We start from the raw sequence: 16,127 nt of genomic DNA on the forward strand, positions 1-16,127 counted from the left end.
TGTGGGAGCGGGGGAGATGCACTCGCCTCTCGGTGCGCAGCTCGAGCAGGTCGGCTGCGGCCTCGGCGAGGATGGCCTCGCGCCCCGCGCGCACGTCGTCTCGCACGCCTTCGAAGCGTCTGGCGATCTTCTGCATGACGGCCTGCGCGAGATCGTGAGTGAGATGGCCCGTCAGCCGTGTCGCGGTTCTCTACCTCTTGCAGATCTTGGAGGACATCGACGATCTCTTGCACGCCGACGGCCTTGTCCTTCGTATCGTATTTATTCGTTCGACCGCTGTCGGCGGTCATGAATACCGTGTCGCTGGGCAGCTTTTTGATCGGAGTGGGCTTCTTGAGGATCGGGCTCCGCGGAGCTAATGCAAGCACGACTGAGGCTCTGAATACCACACCAGCACGAGCAGCCTCGTACCTGGGACTTTATTCGCCTTCGGCGCGATATCTTCCCTGGCATCCATGCTCATGCGCACGTCGACAGGTTTGCGGGGCGACCGCCACTCCGGGACCTCTGGTGCGAAAGTAACGGTATGCTTCGCACGCGAGGCCTTGCTTGCACTTGACGACGGGTGAACGGGCGGTAGCGGAGGTTTCCGGTATGGTGTGGACATCTCAAAGTCTTCCTTGGTGGCTTTGCTGAAGGCGAAGCCGTGGTCGAGCTCCTCTTGCAGCGACTTCACAGCCGAGCGGGGAGGCTTCTGTTTGACGGGTGAATCGTCTTTCGTCAAGTCGATAGTTTCCTGTGCCGTGTCATTGACACCCAGGTTGAATGGAAGACAGATGATAGAAGACAGATGAAATCAGCAATCCAGCTGATCCCAAATGCACATCACACACCTTTGGAGTGCTGTGCTTGGTGTCTATTTTCTGTGTTTCGGCCTCCGTTACGTCAAGCTAACGCAGCCACACTTCAACTCAAGCGCGGCCTATACAGTGTTGAACTTACTGACCTCAATAATGTTTGTCGACACGGAATTTGACCTTTCGTTCTTGTCCATAACCCAGTGGTCCTGCATCCCGTCTGTTGCACCAGAGGTCTTCTCATATTCGTCAACGTCGTGGAACAAGGCCGTTCCCACAGCGCCTTTGACCGGTGGGCGTCGAACGGCCTCCTTCCCGCGAGTGTCGGTTTCAACAACAGCCGGGGACGCTCCACGAGGGGCAAGAAGATCTGCCCAAGGTACTTGGTTTGACTTCTTGGAGGTCGCGGATTGTGTGCTTCGCTGTAAAACTGAGGTTACGGTGGTGTCCGAGAGATGGCTTCCATTGTCGACTGTTACCTTTGACCTCTGCTTATTCATTGTAGCTGCAGGCTGTGGCTGCGTCTCCTATACATCACTCAGTCATATAGTCAAGTAGAGTCAAGTAGAACGTAACGGGACCCGCCTGTAGTACGACTGCTGCCGGCTTGCTGGAACGTAGAGCTTTGGAGTGCTTCGCGGTGGAAGTCATCTTCGGATCGCTGGAGAGCATATTATCTACTTCTTCTCGCTCCCTGTCGTCATCGTCGATATGTAAAATGTCCTCTGATTGCATCGTATTGGGCGGAGGAGGCGAGTCTGATAGATCCTCGGGTGCTGACGGTACACAGTTATTCTTCTTCCCAGCATTCATGCGATCCATGCGAACAGACGAAGCAGGCAAAGTACCCTTCGCTTGGGCCCCGGTCTTCTCTTTACGGCAAATGGCTTTACCAAATAGAGGAGAAGAGGTTCCCTGTACAGAGACAGTGCCAGGTAATTCATCGTAGTCGACCTGTTGCGCTGCGACTGTGGGAGAAGAGGACCTATCTTTCTTGCCTCGATACCGCTTTGTCGCACGAGTCGCCGCCGTTTCTCGGGGTCGAAGAACCTGAGATTCAGTACGTTCGGAGGGGATGGCGGATCGCGGAAGGACACTGGACCTATCTGCCCGGCGGGCACGCTTAGATACAGGCGGTTTCATGTCAAAGCTGTCAGGATCAGAGTCAGGATTTAAAGATCCGTTGGCTGGAGCGCCCCTCTTCCTCTTTGTGGCAGTGACGCGAGAAGACGTCTTGATGTCGGTAGCCAATGGCTGGCCTTTCTTGCGAAGGCCAGCTTTAACCGAGCGTCGATCTGGGCCGAAAATTGGGACGGGAGATGAACCGTTGACGACTGCTCGAAGAATTAAAGACGGCTGTACGATGGCAGTGGGCACTCACTGTGATCACTTTCGTCAAGATCTTCGGGAACAGTATTGAGGACGCCGTGAGGCTTCACATCATGATTCGAGACCCGTACGTTCTTACTAGCAGACGAATTGGCAGCAGGAGCAAGTGTGGACGATTTACTAATTGCAAGCACAGAACTTGTGATGTCCGGACCAAGATGAGACAAGTCTTTTTTCGAAGAGCGCGAGGAATCACTTTGTTTCTTGCGATGTAAGCCAGGGTCAGGAGCGTCGACAGGGGCAGCCTTCTTGGAAGATCTGCGAGGATCGAGATCAGAATCGGTAACAAGTGTGGGCTTGTCAATCCGATGGCGACCGGTCGTTTTGGACGCAGGCGGCCGCTGAGCAGGCAATGGCAAATTCTTAGAATGTTCGTCGAGTGAGTTCATTGCGAGCAGATCGACTGCCGTTGGTGCGTCTGGATTGTTACCAAGCTGATCGACAGTCGCCCTAGAGAGCTCCTTCGCGAGGGACTTGTGAGGGGTCTTCGGATTGGCAGCAGGAGGAGTAATAAAGCCAGGCTGTGTAAGCACCAAGACGTCGATCTCATTTTCTGAGACGTCCTCGACTGCGCTGGCGGCTTTCTTCTTTGTCGCTGTTGTCTTTGTGTTAGGTCCTTGATTGCGAAGCTTAGAGCTGGCACGAGCTGGCAATGCTTCATCTTCGTCAGAGTCTAGGATCCGGCGACCAGGCTTAGATTTTGGATGAGGAACAGAGGGTATTGGGATGAAATTCAGTTTAGCAGAGACCCTTCTGCCCAAAGATGCATTCTTGCGTTGCAAAGGCGACTCTGAACGACCAGGAAAGAGTACAGTTCCCGCGTCAGAGACTTCAGAGAGTTCCTCATCGCTAGCACCAAAGACTCGTTCCCGGACTAGTTGTGACCCAGTACGCTTGATGGAAGTAGCCCGCGTTTTGGCTTGGGGTGCTACGAGAGACTTGCTAGCAGGAGCCACAGTAGTGATGACAGAGACAAGACCAGCATCATCAGTTGCGGCGGCACCTGTGGATCCAGAAGCCTTCTGAGCTAATATCGATACCTGGGCGCTTGAAGCACTGAGCCGCGAGACGTTGGAATCCTCAACATCTACGCCAGACGCGGGGCCCAGAGGGTCAGTGGTAGTGCCAATAGAGGCGTCTATATCGCCGCTATCGTTCTCGCCCTGAGCCACGGATTGCAAATCGTCACTGCTGTGATTTGTGCGATAAACTAATGATGAGATGAATTCAGCATACTGGAGAGCGATCAGACATCATCCTTACATTGTTCGACATTCTCAATGCGCTGGAAGTCGATATAGTGTTAGGCTGTAGCATAGATCGCCAAGTAGCGAAGAAGAAAAACGTGCCTCCGACTGACTGAGTTCCTTCACCGGCATGCCCCGGCTGTCGAACTCGAGGACCGTTGGTGACTTGGCGAGAGAAAGTTTGGGCGGCATCATGTCCTTCAACCGCTTTCCCTTTCATTCAAATGAGTGTTGAGTCATACAAATAATGCGAATTGATGACCAAGAGACTCACAAGACCTCGCGCAGTCAATGTTCTGACGAACCGTTCGACACGGTCACTCTGTATAGCGAACGAGACTGTCCAAAGCTCGTGTTCTCGTGCGTTCTCAGGCGTGCTCTTGGCGGCAGGCTCCTTTCCTAGTAGAGGTGGTGCATTGACGCAAATATCGATGCGAGAAGGCGTAGTCTCATCCCCAGAATACTCCCGATCCACTTCAATGCGGTGAATTGTTGGGTATGGGACTGTGAGCGTCTCACATTGGGTGTCCTATACACAACAGATGGCAATTTGACCGCATATAGTCAGTATATGCAGCGCCTTGACCAGCAAGATGCAAACCACAAGCTCACCGAGATGACGACGTTCGCGATGAGGGATTTATCATCCACAAAAAGCCCATCTGCGCGTTGTAGCTGTCCGCAGGCATGTATCTCGTTCACGGAAAAGGGCTGAGGACTAATACACTCCGTAGCTCGTAAATTTCAAGCAACAAACAATTAGCTGTGACACGCACAACGTAAGATTTGCTGAGGCCAGTACGTCCATAATCTTGCGCGCTGCATCATCCCAGTCGCCAGTCAACAGACGACTCAATAAGTCAGCTACCTTTTCGCCCGCGCCTGCGGCCTCGGGCGGTTGGGAAGAAACAAACACAGAGTGGATATATGCGGCACGCTTTCCGTCTAGGCGGCCCCCTGTCGCATCCTTTGCTGGAGGTAAGAGATGCGCGAACACAGTAAGGAGACTCTCGAGCGCCAGATAGTCTATTCATTTGGATGAGCTTACGCAGACACCAGACGTTTGAACCTGTCACCTTTCGTTCGCCACATGACGGATCCCAGACGCTCCCTATACGCCGTTAGTACAACTGGACATGACGGAGTGGTACGTGCCTACCCTCCGAGGACAGTGTCGCTACGGAGCTTGTGCTGATTTGCGGCATGTCCGGCAGCCGAGTCTGAGAGCAGACTGTACGCCTGCAATAATATGACGTCTGTATTTACGCCAGCGCGCATATAAGGCATGATTTCGGCGTACCGTGCACCGGAGGTCTACACTCATCATCGGAGCCGTCAATGAAAAACAGATGTCGCAAATCGAGGAGTAGAGAGTATTTGCGACAGCATCTTTTGCCTTGGCGATTTTTATCTTGTCTGCAGCGAGACTATGAGATTTAAATGCAGCAGAGTAATACCACTGCAGACTGACCTGCACCTGCTTCTTCCAAAAAGTCCTGTCACGATGTGAGCTTGAGGTGTACCAGCAGCTTGTTCTTTTGCTTACGAGTACACCTGCCAGCAGAGATTCTAGGACTGTCTCCCATAGCGCCTTCTGCTCGTGAGATTGTTTGCCCAATGCTGGCAGGACCTTTGTGTGGTACACCTCATGGAACAGCGCCGATGCTACTTGCAGACCGGGAAACGGAAATGTGTGATATACTGATACGAGAGGATGGCGGAGACAGCGTGAGAGCTTTTGACATGCTTGCGCAGTTAATATTGACGGTTTCTGTTACTTATGATATGCAACGTAAGAAGTCTGAGATGAAGAGTATCTTACAAGTAGAATGAGGTGAGAGGAGAGCTGCTCAATAGCATGGAGATGCTCTTTGCTACCCTTCCTGTGCGCTTTCGACACAGCCTTCTTCAACACACCTAGAGGCTCTGAGACGGTGGACATGGTTATGAATGAGCACGTATTGGGACAATCTGAGCAAAGATCATGGGCGAAGGAATGAAAGCACGCGAAAACGCGTCCTGTCACGTCCGTGGTAGACGCGTCCGATCATTGGTCGATCGCGTCGCTCCCGGGCCGGCAACAATTGAAGCGCGTCAGTATTATATATTCGAATCACCACTGCTTCACTGCTATCAAGAACGGCGATGATGTTGCGACGATACTCAAATTGAACTGGTCCTTCCTCACGGAACAAAGTCTTAGTACTCGATGTTAAAATTGAGACGGTATATAATTAATCAACGTGAGCACGTATATAGCATTCCATCAGCGATCCGGGCAGAACCCGGTTTTGCTCGTCTCGTACCCATCCGTTTTCATACCGCACCCCACCACCGCGTATCTAAACGTCTGGGGCATTCCGATAGAGCCCTCCCCCCTTCCGTTTAGCGCTCTCTTAGCGCCCATGTAGCGCCCATGTAACGGTCACAATTTGATCCTGCATCATTCCGTCAGCTCGCCTAGCCTATTTAGGTAATTACTCCTAGCAACTTTTGCGCGCACAGCTGTCCCTCAGTGCTGCGAGTGTAGTGCAACAGAAATGAAATTCCGGATGTATATATTGCTGACCTCTTGAAGTTGTATTGGAGTGGAAAAATAGGTGTTGCACCCCACCCCACAACCATAAATGTATCAGGCTATTGCTAAGGTATGAATATAAATCTCTTTTACTTCCTTTAAAATCTGCTGTGTAGCCATGCAGTTTTAATGATATGCATTTCAATAGTTCATTTCTTGTCAATTGTTTGACAGTCAACTACAGAAAACTACAGAAGGACAGCTGTGCGCGCAAAAGTTGCTAGGAGTAATTACCTAAATAGGCTAGGCGAGCTGACGGAATGATGCAGGATCAAATTGTGACCGTTACATGGGCGCTACATGGGCGCTAAGAGAGCGCTAAACGGAAGGGGGGAGGGCTCTATCGGAATGCCCCAGACGTTTAGATACGCGGTGGTGGGGTGCGGTATGAAAACGGATGGGTACGAGACAAGGTTTTGCTATCAATGCCGGTGCATCGACGCGGGCTCCAGGGCAAAGAGTCGACAAAGATGGGTATCTCTGACTCCACATCATGTCTTACACGAGTACATATATGTATTGGGCCATATCAACATATTGTGGTATCCCTCCGCACAATACATTCATCGTGTCAGATTGTAGATTGTGGAAACGAGCAGTGATGGGTTTTGCCTCGTACAAACTAGTTCAAACCCTACCTGTGCTGACGGGGCTGCCGAGCCTGACGAGGAGGTGGCACGCTCGATGAAGGGAACATGCATAAGATTACCACAAGAAAGGACTTTCTAGATCATCGCGCATCTAGACTGCTGCATCACGCGTGCATCCCTGCTTCGTCTGTTTCCACGCCGTATAACTGCCACATGCCGTATGCCTCCATGGCTGGCGTCCCGCCCAAGGAGCTTGCAACGTCCCCATTGCGGTCAACAACGCGTTTGTTCTGCAACCCAGACCATAAGCAATGATAGGAGGATAAACGCAGTGCACTCACTAAACCAAGCGACACTTTGATCGCAGGGGGGTCTGGCTCGTAGTGTGCTAGCTCCGCGTGCTCACCAGATGCGCCCTCCTCCTCACGATTCACGAGTCGTAAAATGTTCTGTACGGCTACATTCGCCTTCATGGAAAACATCAGATTCCCCCAGTATTACAATTAAGGAGCAAGATGCAGACTCACCTGGAAAGCCGAGCTACGACCGGAATTGATCGCCCCGAAAGCATCGGCCGAGTCACCTATTGCGAACAGGTGCGGATATGGAATATTCACCCTGCCATCAGCCTGACTGGAGGGTTCTGTATGTGAAGTCGCCGGCACAGCGACCTGCATGGTGCGCGACACGCGAATGAGGCCAGTGCTAGACTTGACCGCGTCTGGGACAGCCTGCGCCATCAACGCGGTATTGGGCTTCTGACCAGTGCACAGCAGCTGGGTATGCACACCCTTTAGCTAGTGTAGTTAGAGAGTACGCGGATGGCATACCACAAGCTCTGCACGTATCTCGCGCCCGCTGAGCGTGCGGACGACGCGCTCTTTCTTCCCATCGGCGACGGTGGCTGTTTCTCCCGATATTAGAGAGGGGACATCGAGGCGTTCGCCTAGGATGGTCGTGATGTTCATTGTATGAAGCGTCGACAGGACTACACACACAATTTGTAAGACAAACCAACGTTTGCGATGACAACTGAAAGCACTCACTTTCGTTGTGCATGGCTTGGCTGAACCGCGGGAGCAGCTGCTGTCGAGAATGCAGGAGCGTCACTTTCTTATCGGGGAAGACGTCTGCAATGTCTGTCGCATATTCTGAAACCCGCATTGCCATGAGCGAAGCAAGTCAGATAATGACTGCTTTTGCACGTACGGACTCCCAGCGCCCCGCCGCCCACAATTAGAATGCTCGAGGCGCTCTCAATGCGACTTCGATACCGCTTGAGCCATTCGATGCCCGCGGCCTTTGTCCCCTTCGTTTCTAGAGCGAGCGGAAGTGCCGAAGGCGACCTATTCGCATTTGTGTCAGGAGTGGACTCCGCGATTGTCTTCACGTCCACGTCTTCGGTGGAACCCCACACATCGATCGGCGCGGGCAGATGGCTACCCAGGGCGTACACCGCGTAGTCAAAGTTGAGCGTCTTCTCTGGCTCGAGCACGCCGTGCTCAGGAAACGCGCGCGATAGCGTGAGTGACCGCGGAGAGAGCGACGTCACTTGTGCGTGCAGGAATACCGCGGACACATCGGGTCGGGCATCTGGCCGCCGGAACATGGGTCCGTACGGGATAAAAGCCTTGTGCTCGTGTCCTGGAACGACAGCATAGCGGGGAAAGACGTAGACGTGGTTCATGTGGCTATTTCGGTCCACCACCACGACTCGCCAGCCCTTCGGAAGCCCTTTGGCGAGTAGTTGAGCTGCTCGAGTTCCTGGGATGCAGGTCAGCTGGGCGTTCAGCTGCGTGGAAGGTATGAATGTATGGCACCCACCTCCGTAAGAGGAACCAAGCACAGCTACAGTCTTCGTTACAGTCGGTAGAGACATGGTCCAGATGGATGTCTGGGACGATGTGGGCAACCTTCTGCGGAACCCATTCTTATAGCCGTCTTCTGCCTGGCGTCTGACCCCTATAATCAAATGGTGTTGAGGAGCATGACATACCAAACGACGGCCTGCGGATGGGTCTGAGACACGTCCATGCGCGGCATCGTTGTGAGTGGTCGCAGAGACAGGTCCACGCCCGCCTAAATGATCGTTAGTCATCATTATCTGATAAGATGAATAAGCTCGGATCTCCTCGGCCGTACTGCTCAGGCGAGCATGAGCGCTCGCATTCTAGCGTGAGAAAATGTCAGGAATTTATGTGTGCTCTGAATATGGTTATTCTAGCACGCCGTGTACTGGCTATATGCGCACTTGCGATACGACGAACATTCAAACAAAACAATAAGCTCGATGTCTCGAAGCGTCGAATAGCAACGCGCTCAAACGAAGAAATATGATGCCTCGAAATATGCTCGACAGCCCACACGTTTACGATCAATGACACGTCTCGATGCGCGCCCGAACAGCAGCGCGCGTAATACCGTGCGTGCCCGAATGGCAACGCGTGCAATGCTCGAACGAGTAGAGTACTTACTAAGTGCGTGCGACTCTCGGGTCAACCGTTCATATTAGTGCAAAACCATCTTTGGCAGTAACCTAGGGTCTGATCGGGACCAACAAGCTTGAAATTGCTGTTTGACGACTCGCAATGAGCACAAGGCTCAGACCCTCTCAGGCTACATCTCTGATCATCGAGTCATATTGTCTACGCTGCTCACGTGTAACTGTGAAGTATTCCTGGTACATGCAGTGACATACACTGAGTGATAATGAGCAGGAGACAAGAACGCATGCACAGTAGGAACACAATGGATCTCAACATCCCCTGTCTTGCGATCAATACGATGTCGTAGCTCGTTCGAGATGTCTCTGTGAACCTTTTGAAGGGAGAAAATCCACACCTGTGGCAAGGTGAAGACTATGCACGGCGCCCATGGGTTCTACCAACCTGTATGCATTGACGACAAGGCTGCCAGACACTCAGACTGCTCTCCCTTAACAGGGCCACGAAAGCGCTTCTCTCGAGTAAGTCATGGCTTCAATCGGTCTTGCGTCATGAGCTTCGCACGCCGACATGTGCTCGAGAGACATGCAAAACCATCGCGGGTATGTGACTGTGGTGCCCCAAGATGTTCAATCTGCTACCAAGTCCTGTGCACGATGACCAATGTACCTACACGCAAGGGGACAGGTACTGTACAAGGCTCATTCTCACGTTAATGTCCGTCGGAAGCCACAACAGGGTATCGAGGATCGCCCCCTGATATTGACTCCGCCACCTACTCGAATTTCCTAGGTTTGATGGCAAGCATGGCAGCATACGGTGAAATTCACATATTGCGAGCGTGATGATAATATTGAAACAGAACGTCGTTAAACCTCCGAACAACGGTCCTCACAGCCGGGAGTCACGAGGTACACTCCTGTCAGGTACCTTGATGCATTTGACCATCTTCACAGACACTCTGTCCACACATGGGTTTGTGCAGATCGTCCTTCGGGTATGAAATATGTGATTCGCTACTCATGTGTCAGGCTCTGGAAGAGCAGCATCTTCTTTCGACCGCTCAGCGGGGGCAGTCATATGTGCGACGCGCAGGAAAGAACGGAGGCTCTCCGCGACGATCGATCCCGTGCACATTGTTTGACGTCTTCACTCCAGCCTCCGGGTCTGAAAGAGGCATATCGTTGTATCTTGTCTTGGAACGCCAGAGCGCGCGACCTATAAGAAGGGCAACTTTATCTGACAAGAGAAGAGTCGCAACCAATCTTCGTGTCGAGCTGCACGGGCTATCATGATGGCACGTCGGTCCCAAGTCGTGATCCTGCCATTCCAGCTGAAATCGCGCATCGCCCGCAGCTATCCGCCACCGAGATGAACTGCCAACGACACTGGTCCTTACGTCCTCCGCTGCCATTGTCACTCTGACCAACAGCAATTCGCTCGCATCCGGGTGGTCTTGTTTGGCCGGAGCGCGTCCTCAGAGGGTATAAGAACCTGCTCGCTCGACGCTGTTTCAGCAGTTCCAACACACTCAACCAACCTACTCAACCACTCCTCTTTCGACTTCCTTCATACAACAACATGCCCGCTAAAGGTGGAGGCCGTGCTAGTGGGTGTCATTTCTCATCATTATCCTCCGACACTCGCTCACCGTGCCCGCTCTCGTAGCTGGTGGTGCCGCTGGCCACAAGACCACGCCCGCAGACGCGTCCCGCATACAGTCTACCCAGGTACGTCGGCGTATCAACCCTCGCACACATTTTCTGACCTGTTGGCCTCGCTTCGGTCTCGCCAGGCCAAGAGCGGCGCCGACACCGGCAAGGGCGCCTTCGCCTCTCGTGCTCAGAGTGCTGCGGCCAAGAACGCCAACGCCTCTCCCTCTGCCGCTGCCAAGGGCGGCAAGGGTTCGAAGGCCGTGTCATGATCGCTTGCTCTTGTGATTAGCTGAAGTAGCGACGGGAAATCACGACGAAACACACATTTGTACGATACTCTGTGCGCGTGACCATCTCTGCATGTGCTAGTGTTTTGATACTGTAGACCTCGAGCTGAGAAAAGCTGTAACAATCAATTTTTCTTGAGAGACGCACGCACAGGACTGACATTTTGAAACTACGGGATCTTGACGGTGAGCTTCTGTACTAGACAGTGCCGTATGAGCCAACAACTTATAAAGCAACCGTGCGAGTGTCCAAAAGGTAGAACAGATGTCTTCGATGATGTGAATATCGCTCTATCCCTCAGAGGTGCGGTGGAATGGTGTACACAGCGGATGAGACGAAGCGAAAATTCACCAGACTATTCACTCGTTGAAGCTTCAAGTGACTGACAAGTCTTCAGCCACAGACGCGTCGCGTCGCGTTCGCATGGGCGTCTCCTATAATCATGTGACGCATTTGAAGTATCATCTTGATTCGTTTTCCCTCTTGTACGAATGTATTTGTGCTCTAATCACATCACGGAAACCCACATGCGTACTTTGAGCTACCCAGTGCTCGCTTCATACATACGGGGCCCTAATGACCAACTGCAACTCTCACTCGTCGTCTTTCACTTCGTTAAGCTCATGGGCCAACTTGACGACGTCGTTCTGCAAAAGGTATTAACGCGGTCTGCATTTCTCAGGGCTTCATCACAACCACTTACCCCCTTCCTCGATATCTTCACCGCTGGGTCTTCTTTTCCCCTCGCGTTACGAGTGACAGTATTTCCCTGTAGACGTATTAGCCAAACTTGTCTAGAGAAGGGCACTGGATGTTTTGAGACATAGGAACCTTGTTGCTGGTCACACTCGTCTTCCCTTCTTCGACGATCTCAGCAACCTGGCCCGTGGCATTGCCACCTCCCCATCGCCAGCTAAGGCATGCTACGATTCAATGTCTTGTCTACACTAAGTCATCCGCGACTTACGAGACGTCCTGTCCCTCGTGAAGCTTGTCGGCCATGGCAGGATGAAAGTCGAGAAGAATCTCAAGGTGGTGTAGTTGGTATGAGGGCAATGGTCGGAGCGACGTGAGTTTTGGGATTGCGTTCTTATAATGCTGCAATCTAACATGATGACGTCATTACTCGTCCTCTTCTGCCAGGGAGACTTCGATTGCTTTACATCAGTGACATGGCCTGTCACAAGCCTGTCTCGATCAACCTCAGTTTCAGTCTCGTCAGCACTGACATGACATGTTCCCCCCACGATGGACATACATCATCAAAAGCGTGTCGCTGCAGCGTGCAACATTCTACACTATCAATCAATAGATCGTCGTGCTATTTGGATTTTACTTCGTGGTATTCCGGTGATATTCCGGTGACAGACCCCTTCCTCACTCTTCGGCGCCTAACAGCACGGCAAGAGTCGCTTTCGAGTCGACATGATCTGGAGGTCCATTCTGTTCTATAATCGCGTCCAGACGGGAAGGCATCCACTATAGTGCTAGTGCTTTGATGCTCCGCCTGCGTTTCACAGAGAAACCGTGCTAGTTAGTCGAAACCACTCTCGAGAGGTTAGAGGTTTGTGTCGTCAATACAATTTTGACCTCATAAACCGGTATGAGCATGCAATGCGGCGATCGCGATAAAAGGCAAATACGTAGCACTTCCGACATTGTTCCAATACTTACTAGTAGAACAACTGTAACGTCGACACGGGTGTCGACGCCTAGAGGCCCTGCCGTTTCGCTCTGGGGCACGAGGCCCAAGCGCGGAGAGACGTGCGGTCGATTGTCGGTTGTCGGCGACGGCAAAGCGATCGCGAGGTGTGACCTATGTAGTATGCGATGTTACGCAAATTACTATTCAGACGACCTGCCCAACGATCACCACGGAGGACTTAGGTCGGACGCACTTTGCTGGCGGCATGCCGTCTCACCGTATAGCAATTCATCCTAAACATAAACGTTGACCAGGAATTGTCAGCATGTGCTTACAAGAATGTCTCTCAAGTTTAGGGCGAACGTCCTGGGGTTTGCTGATTGCAGATCAGCACCAATACGGTGTCAGTAAGGTATATATGAGGCCTAGAAGTCTACTCAGCTGCTTCAGCCTCCTTTCCATGTCCTTAACTCTCTGGTGCTCATTGTGGAGATATGCATCACGGAACGGCACACTCGTTAAGTTTTTATAGCTCAGCATATCTACCATCTCGTGAATCTGGTCCTATTGGGACGCAATGCCGTGACGACGCGTTCGACGCGTTCGTGTCTGATCACGTGTAGCGCGTCGTAGCGTCTGTTTGGGTTTTGCCTTTGGAAAGGACGGCGCCACACGCGCTCCTTTATCCTTACGTTCTCTGCGACATAACAATATGTCAAGCCCTTTCCCACTTGACTCAAATCGCATCGACTGAGCTTCCTTATTTCAATAATCAACAAGTGTCATTTTCTGTGAGAGAGATAAAGCGACTATGGGCTGTTCACGTCAAGGTTTCAGGAGCTAAAGCACATCTTCGACAACGCTATCGAAGTTAGAACCTAGGAAACAAGGGTACACGGTACATTGGTATCGTAGCTGTTGGGGAGCGTAGTGATCCCTCTTGTGTTTCAGCAGTGAGTGGTGCTGTGTGCACACCCCATCCATTTTATTGTGTATAGCAACAGGGCCGAGACGAGTCGTTTAGCCTTCTGGATGCTAGTTGACTCATAATGACGGGAGGTAGGGCCTAATATGCTAGGTTGTCAACCTTGGAACCTTGCAAGCGTCGATGAGAGACTACCATCTACAACCACACATCGACATTATATGCTACCCAGCACGCGGCGTATTGGTTCGTCTTCTCCACGCAATCACATAGAAAGATATCGCTGCTTTGGATTCAGCCAACGATCATAGCCGCATTGATTGTGAATACAGCATCTCTCGGTGTTCATGTTACATGCTGATTACAGCCCGCTCATGCTACATATGGTCATAAGTACATTCTACTTCGGTCTCAACGGATTCCCCCGATCATCGAGATTCAAGCTGAGCAGCAACAACGCATTGTCATTCATGACATCGCATTGTTCGTCTTCGTCCTCGTCGTCGGCAACCCGCGCCCATTCCGCCTCCGTGAATGCATAGACGGCCGCACTCGCAAGCCGGCGTTCACGCGTCACCTTTACACCAGCCTTCCAGCTCAGGTCGTCTAAGGTCAGCTCCCCGGAATCGAGGCGGAAAGCAAGCGATCGGATGCACGTGTAGTCGTCGTCGCTAAAGTCGGGAACGGGCAGCCGCGTGCGGGAGACATTGGTCAAGGCATCGCACACAAAGCAGACGCCCTTGGACGAGTGTGTCCACCTGATGCGTGACTCCGCTTCCTGGACGTCGTTGGACGACATTGTGTGTGCGTGATAGGTAGCTGCCGACGTGCTTTCAGACAAGGGACTATAAGCGCAGCGGGTGAGCGTTTGTATCGAGTAGTTGGAGACTGAACTTACGAAGATATAATTTCACAGCCACAAGGCGTACTTGTGAGGGTGGTTCTGTCAAGATGCGGTCGCGCTAGGTAAAAGCTTAAGGATACTTCTGTAAAGGTATTGGGCGCGCTAGATGCACACGATTCGAGAGATCTGATGTCCTGACCGAGAAGCACGATGTTTCAGGTTCAAGAAGATCGTAGGAAGATGGGTCTTCGCTGGCTTGGATTACAGGATGGGCGCGCTCTGTACTTTGTTAGATCCACTGCAACATGATACATGTGCTCGGGTTGTCATTGATCAGAAGTTATAATATCTAGCGCCGTGCCCATCGATCATTGCTCCTGGAGGTGGTACAAAGGCGCCCAAAAACGAGGTGCGCGTATGATGCTGCTTCCGTCAAGATGTGTTCACGCTAAGTACGTAGATGCTAAGGGCGACTAGCCCGAGGCGGCATGAAGATTCAGTTCTCGAGAACATTGTGGGAAGATGGGTTGCGTTATTTTATCCGCCTGTGCGTGTGGTCCGTGCTGTGTTGTATCATCCACTGCCACCTCTGCTCGCAGGGGCAGTCTTTCGTGTTGTGCCATTAATCGTTGCCGCTGACCCACCCGCTCTCCGCCTCCGATCATGCAGAGATATGAGAGAGACTTGTGATACCCAAGTCGAATCCACTGTTCAACATTACTGAATCCCAGACATCATATAGTGATTTGCTAGGAAGATGCGTACGTAGGCCCCACTTGCGTATGCGGTACATGGTGCTGAGCACATCAGACTACGATCTTCGTGCGGAAGCCTGAAAGAATGGTTGTTAGATCATGAATCGTGTGCATGCTAAACGGCTGTGCTCGGGCAAAAGAAGGGCTCGTTTGGCCTGCGGGCCCCACATAGGCGAGTCCGACCCACACTGCTCTACGAGAGATGATACATGAGACAGGTAACAACTCCCCTAGTTCCCCTTGCTCACAGGTCTGGCGAAGGAGGGAAGGTATTCCCGGTGATGGCCAACTCGGCTGAGCGGGGACGGGTCCGACGAGCAGCCGCTGGTTGAGCAGTATATAAGGAGCGGGCAGACAGTCTGCATTCCTTATCGCTGTGCGACCTTATTCCTCTTCACGTCTTAGTTCTCTTCATAGGTGCTGCGCGGTAAGTGGATGTCCCTGTGATTGTATGTCTGTCTGTCTGTGCTGACTTCGGACGTGCAGCCTCTTCGCCTTTCTTCGACCCAACCATTCCTTCATCCGCTTTCTTCACGACCTAATAATCACGATGCGTGCTTTCGGCTACGTTCTTATGCTCTGTTCCTTTGCCGTCACCAACATTCTTGCGGCACCTGCATTGTGGGTCCGGTCTGTATTGATCGAGCATCGTGCAATACTAACGCTGTTACAGCAATTCATGGTATGCTCGGGACGATTTGGACCTGATCTCTCGCGAGGACCTGGTCTCGCTCTTGACGCGCGAGTTGTACGTCCGATTGATCCCTTACAGTTATTGTCATCTGACATTGTTACTGCAGGAATGCGCGTGCGATGCCTACCCTGTACCGCAGTGGTAACGCGGGCGGCCCAAGGTTGGACAACGTGCGGCCCCAGGACCTCGTAATGGACAATGGCAAAGTCAGCACAAGTAAGTCGCTCTTTGCTGACTGCGCGACCGGAGTCTGATGCGGCCATTCGACAGCCGCCG

The 16,127-nt window shown here is 52.2% G+C and overlaps 6 protein-coding genes across 6 annotated transcripts; 2 read left to right on the forward strand and 4 right to left on the reverse strand.

Annotated features, from left to right (window-relative positions):
* Position 1: 1 nt before the first annotated feature.
* POSPLADRAFT_1100753 (hypothetical protein) lies at positions 2-5,375 on the reverse strand (the record flags this gene model as incomplete). The annotated part of the gene is made up of 18 exons (XM_024483204.1): positions 2-142; positions 195-332; positions 392-736; positions 834-890; positions 947-1,214; positions 1,336-2,131; positions 2,179-2,788; positions 2,936-3,396; positions 3,547-3,646; positions 3,708-3,962; positions 4,046-4,151; positions 4,210-4,459; positions 4,510-4,544; positions 4,593-4,672; positions 4,734-4,849; positions 4,905-4,929; positions 4,980-5,134; positions 5,351-5,375. Coding segments are annotated over 18 exons (3,963 nt in total), but the record flags the coding sequence as incomplete, so codon positions are not given.
* Positions 5,376-6,765: 1,390 nt separating this feature from the next.
* On the reverse strand, positions 6,766-8,480 carry POSPLADRAFT_1056076 (hypothetical protein; the record flags this gene model as incomplete). Its single annotated transcript, XM_024480730.1, has 7 exons — positions 6,766-6,891; positions 6,943-7,068; positions 7,129-7,377; positions 7,432-7,589; positions 7,648-7,752; positions 7,811-8,365; positions 8,426-8,480. The coding sequence occupies 7 exons, from the start codon at positions 8,478-8,480 to the stop codon at positions 6,766-6,768; spliced, it is 1,374 nt and encodes a 457-aa protein (XP_024339504.1).
* Positions 8,481-10,626: 2,146 nt separating this feature from the next.
* On the forward strand, positions 10,627-10,969 carry POSPLADRAFT_1056077 (hypothetical protein; the record flags this gene model as incomplete). The annotated part of the gene is made up of 3 exons (XM_024480731.1): positions 10,627-10,654; positions 10,714-10,775; positions 10,841-10,969. 3 exons carry the CDS (start codon positions 10,627-10,629, stop codon positions 10,967-10,969), a joined length of 219 nt encoding a protein of 72 aa, XP_024339505.1.
* A 612-nt stretch (positions 10,970-11,581) lies between these two features.
* POSPLADRAFT_1056078 (hypothetical protein) lies at positions 11,582-11,990 on the reverse strand (the record flags this gene model as incomplete). The annotated part of the gene is made up of 4 exons (XM_024480732.1): positions 11,582-11,635; positions 11,692-11,757; positions 11,820-11,901; positions 11,956-11,990. The coding sequence occupies 4 exons, from the start codon at positions 11,988-11,990 to the stop codon at positions 11,582-11,584; spliced, it is 237 nt and encodes a 78-aa protein (XP_024339506.1).
* Positions 11,991-13,885: 1,895 nt separating this feature from the next.
* POSPLADRAFT_1039705 (hypothetical protein) lies at positions 13,886-14,681 on the reverse strand. The gene is made up of 2 exons (XM_024477585.1): positions 14,457-14,681; positions 13,886-14,403 (listed from the first exon to the last, which is right to left on the reverse strand). Exon 2 carries the CDS (start codon positions 14,355-14,357, stop codon positions 13,959-13,961), a length of 399 nt encoding a protein of 132 aa, XP_024339507.1. The 5' UTR covers positions 14,358-14,403; positions 14,457-14,681; the 3' UTR covers positions 13,886-13,958.
* A 1,026-nt stretch (positions 14,682-15,707) lies between these two features.
* POSPLADRAFT_1141693 (hypothetical protein) lies at positions 15,708-16,105 on the forward strand (the record flags this gene model as incomplete). Its single annotated transcript, XM_024485331.1, has 2 exons — positions 15,708-15,778; positions 15,958-16,105. 2 exons carry the CDS (start codon positions 15,708-15,710, stop codon positions 16,103-16,105), a joined length of 219 nt encoding a protein of 72 aa, XP_024339508.1.
* Between the last annotated feature and the right edge of the window lie 22 nt (positions 16,106-16,127).

Source organism: Postia placenta, assembly GCF_002117355.1.
Source record: "Postia placenta MAD-698-R-SB12 unplaced genomic scaffold POSPLAscaffold_6, whole genome shotgun sequence".
Lineage (NCBI taxonomy): Eukaryota > Fungi > Basidiomycota > Agaricomycetes > Polyporales > Adustoporiaceae > Rhodonia > Rhodonia placenta.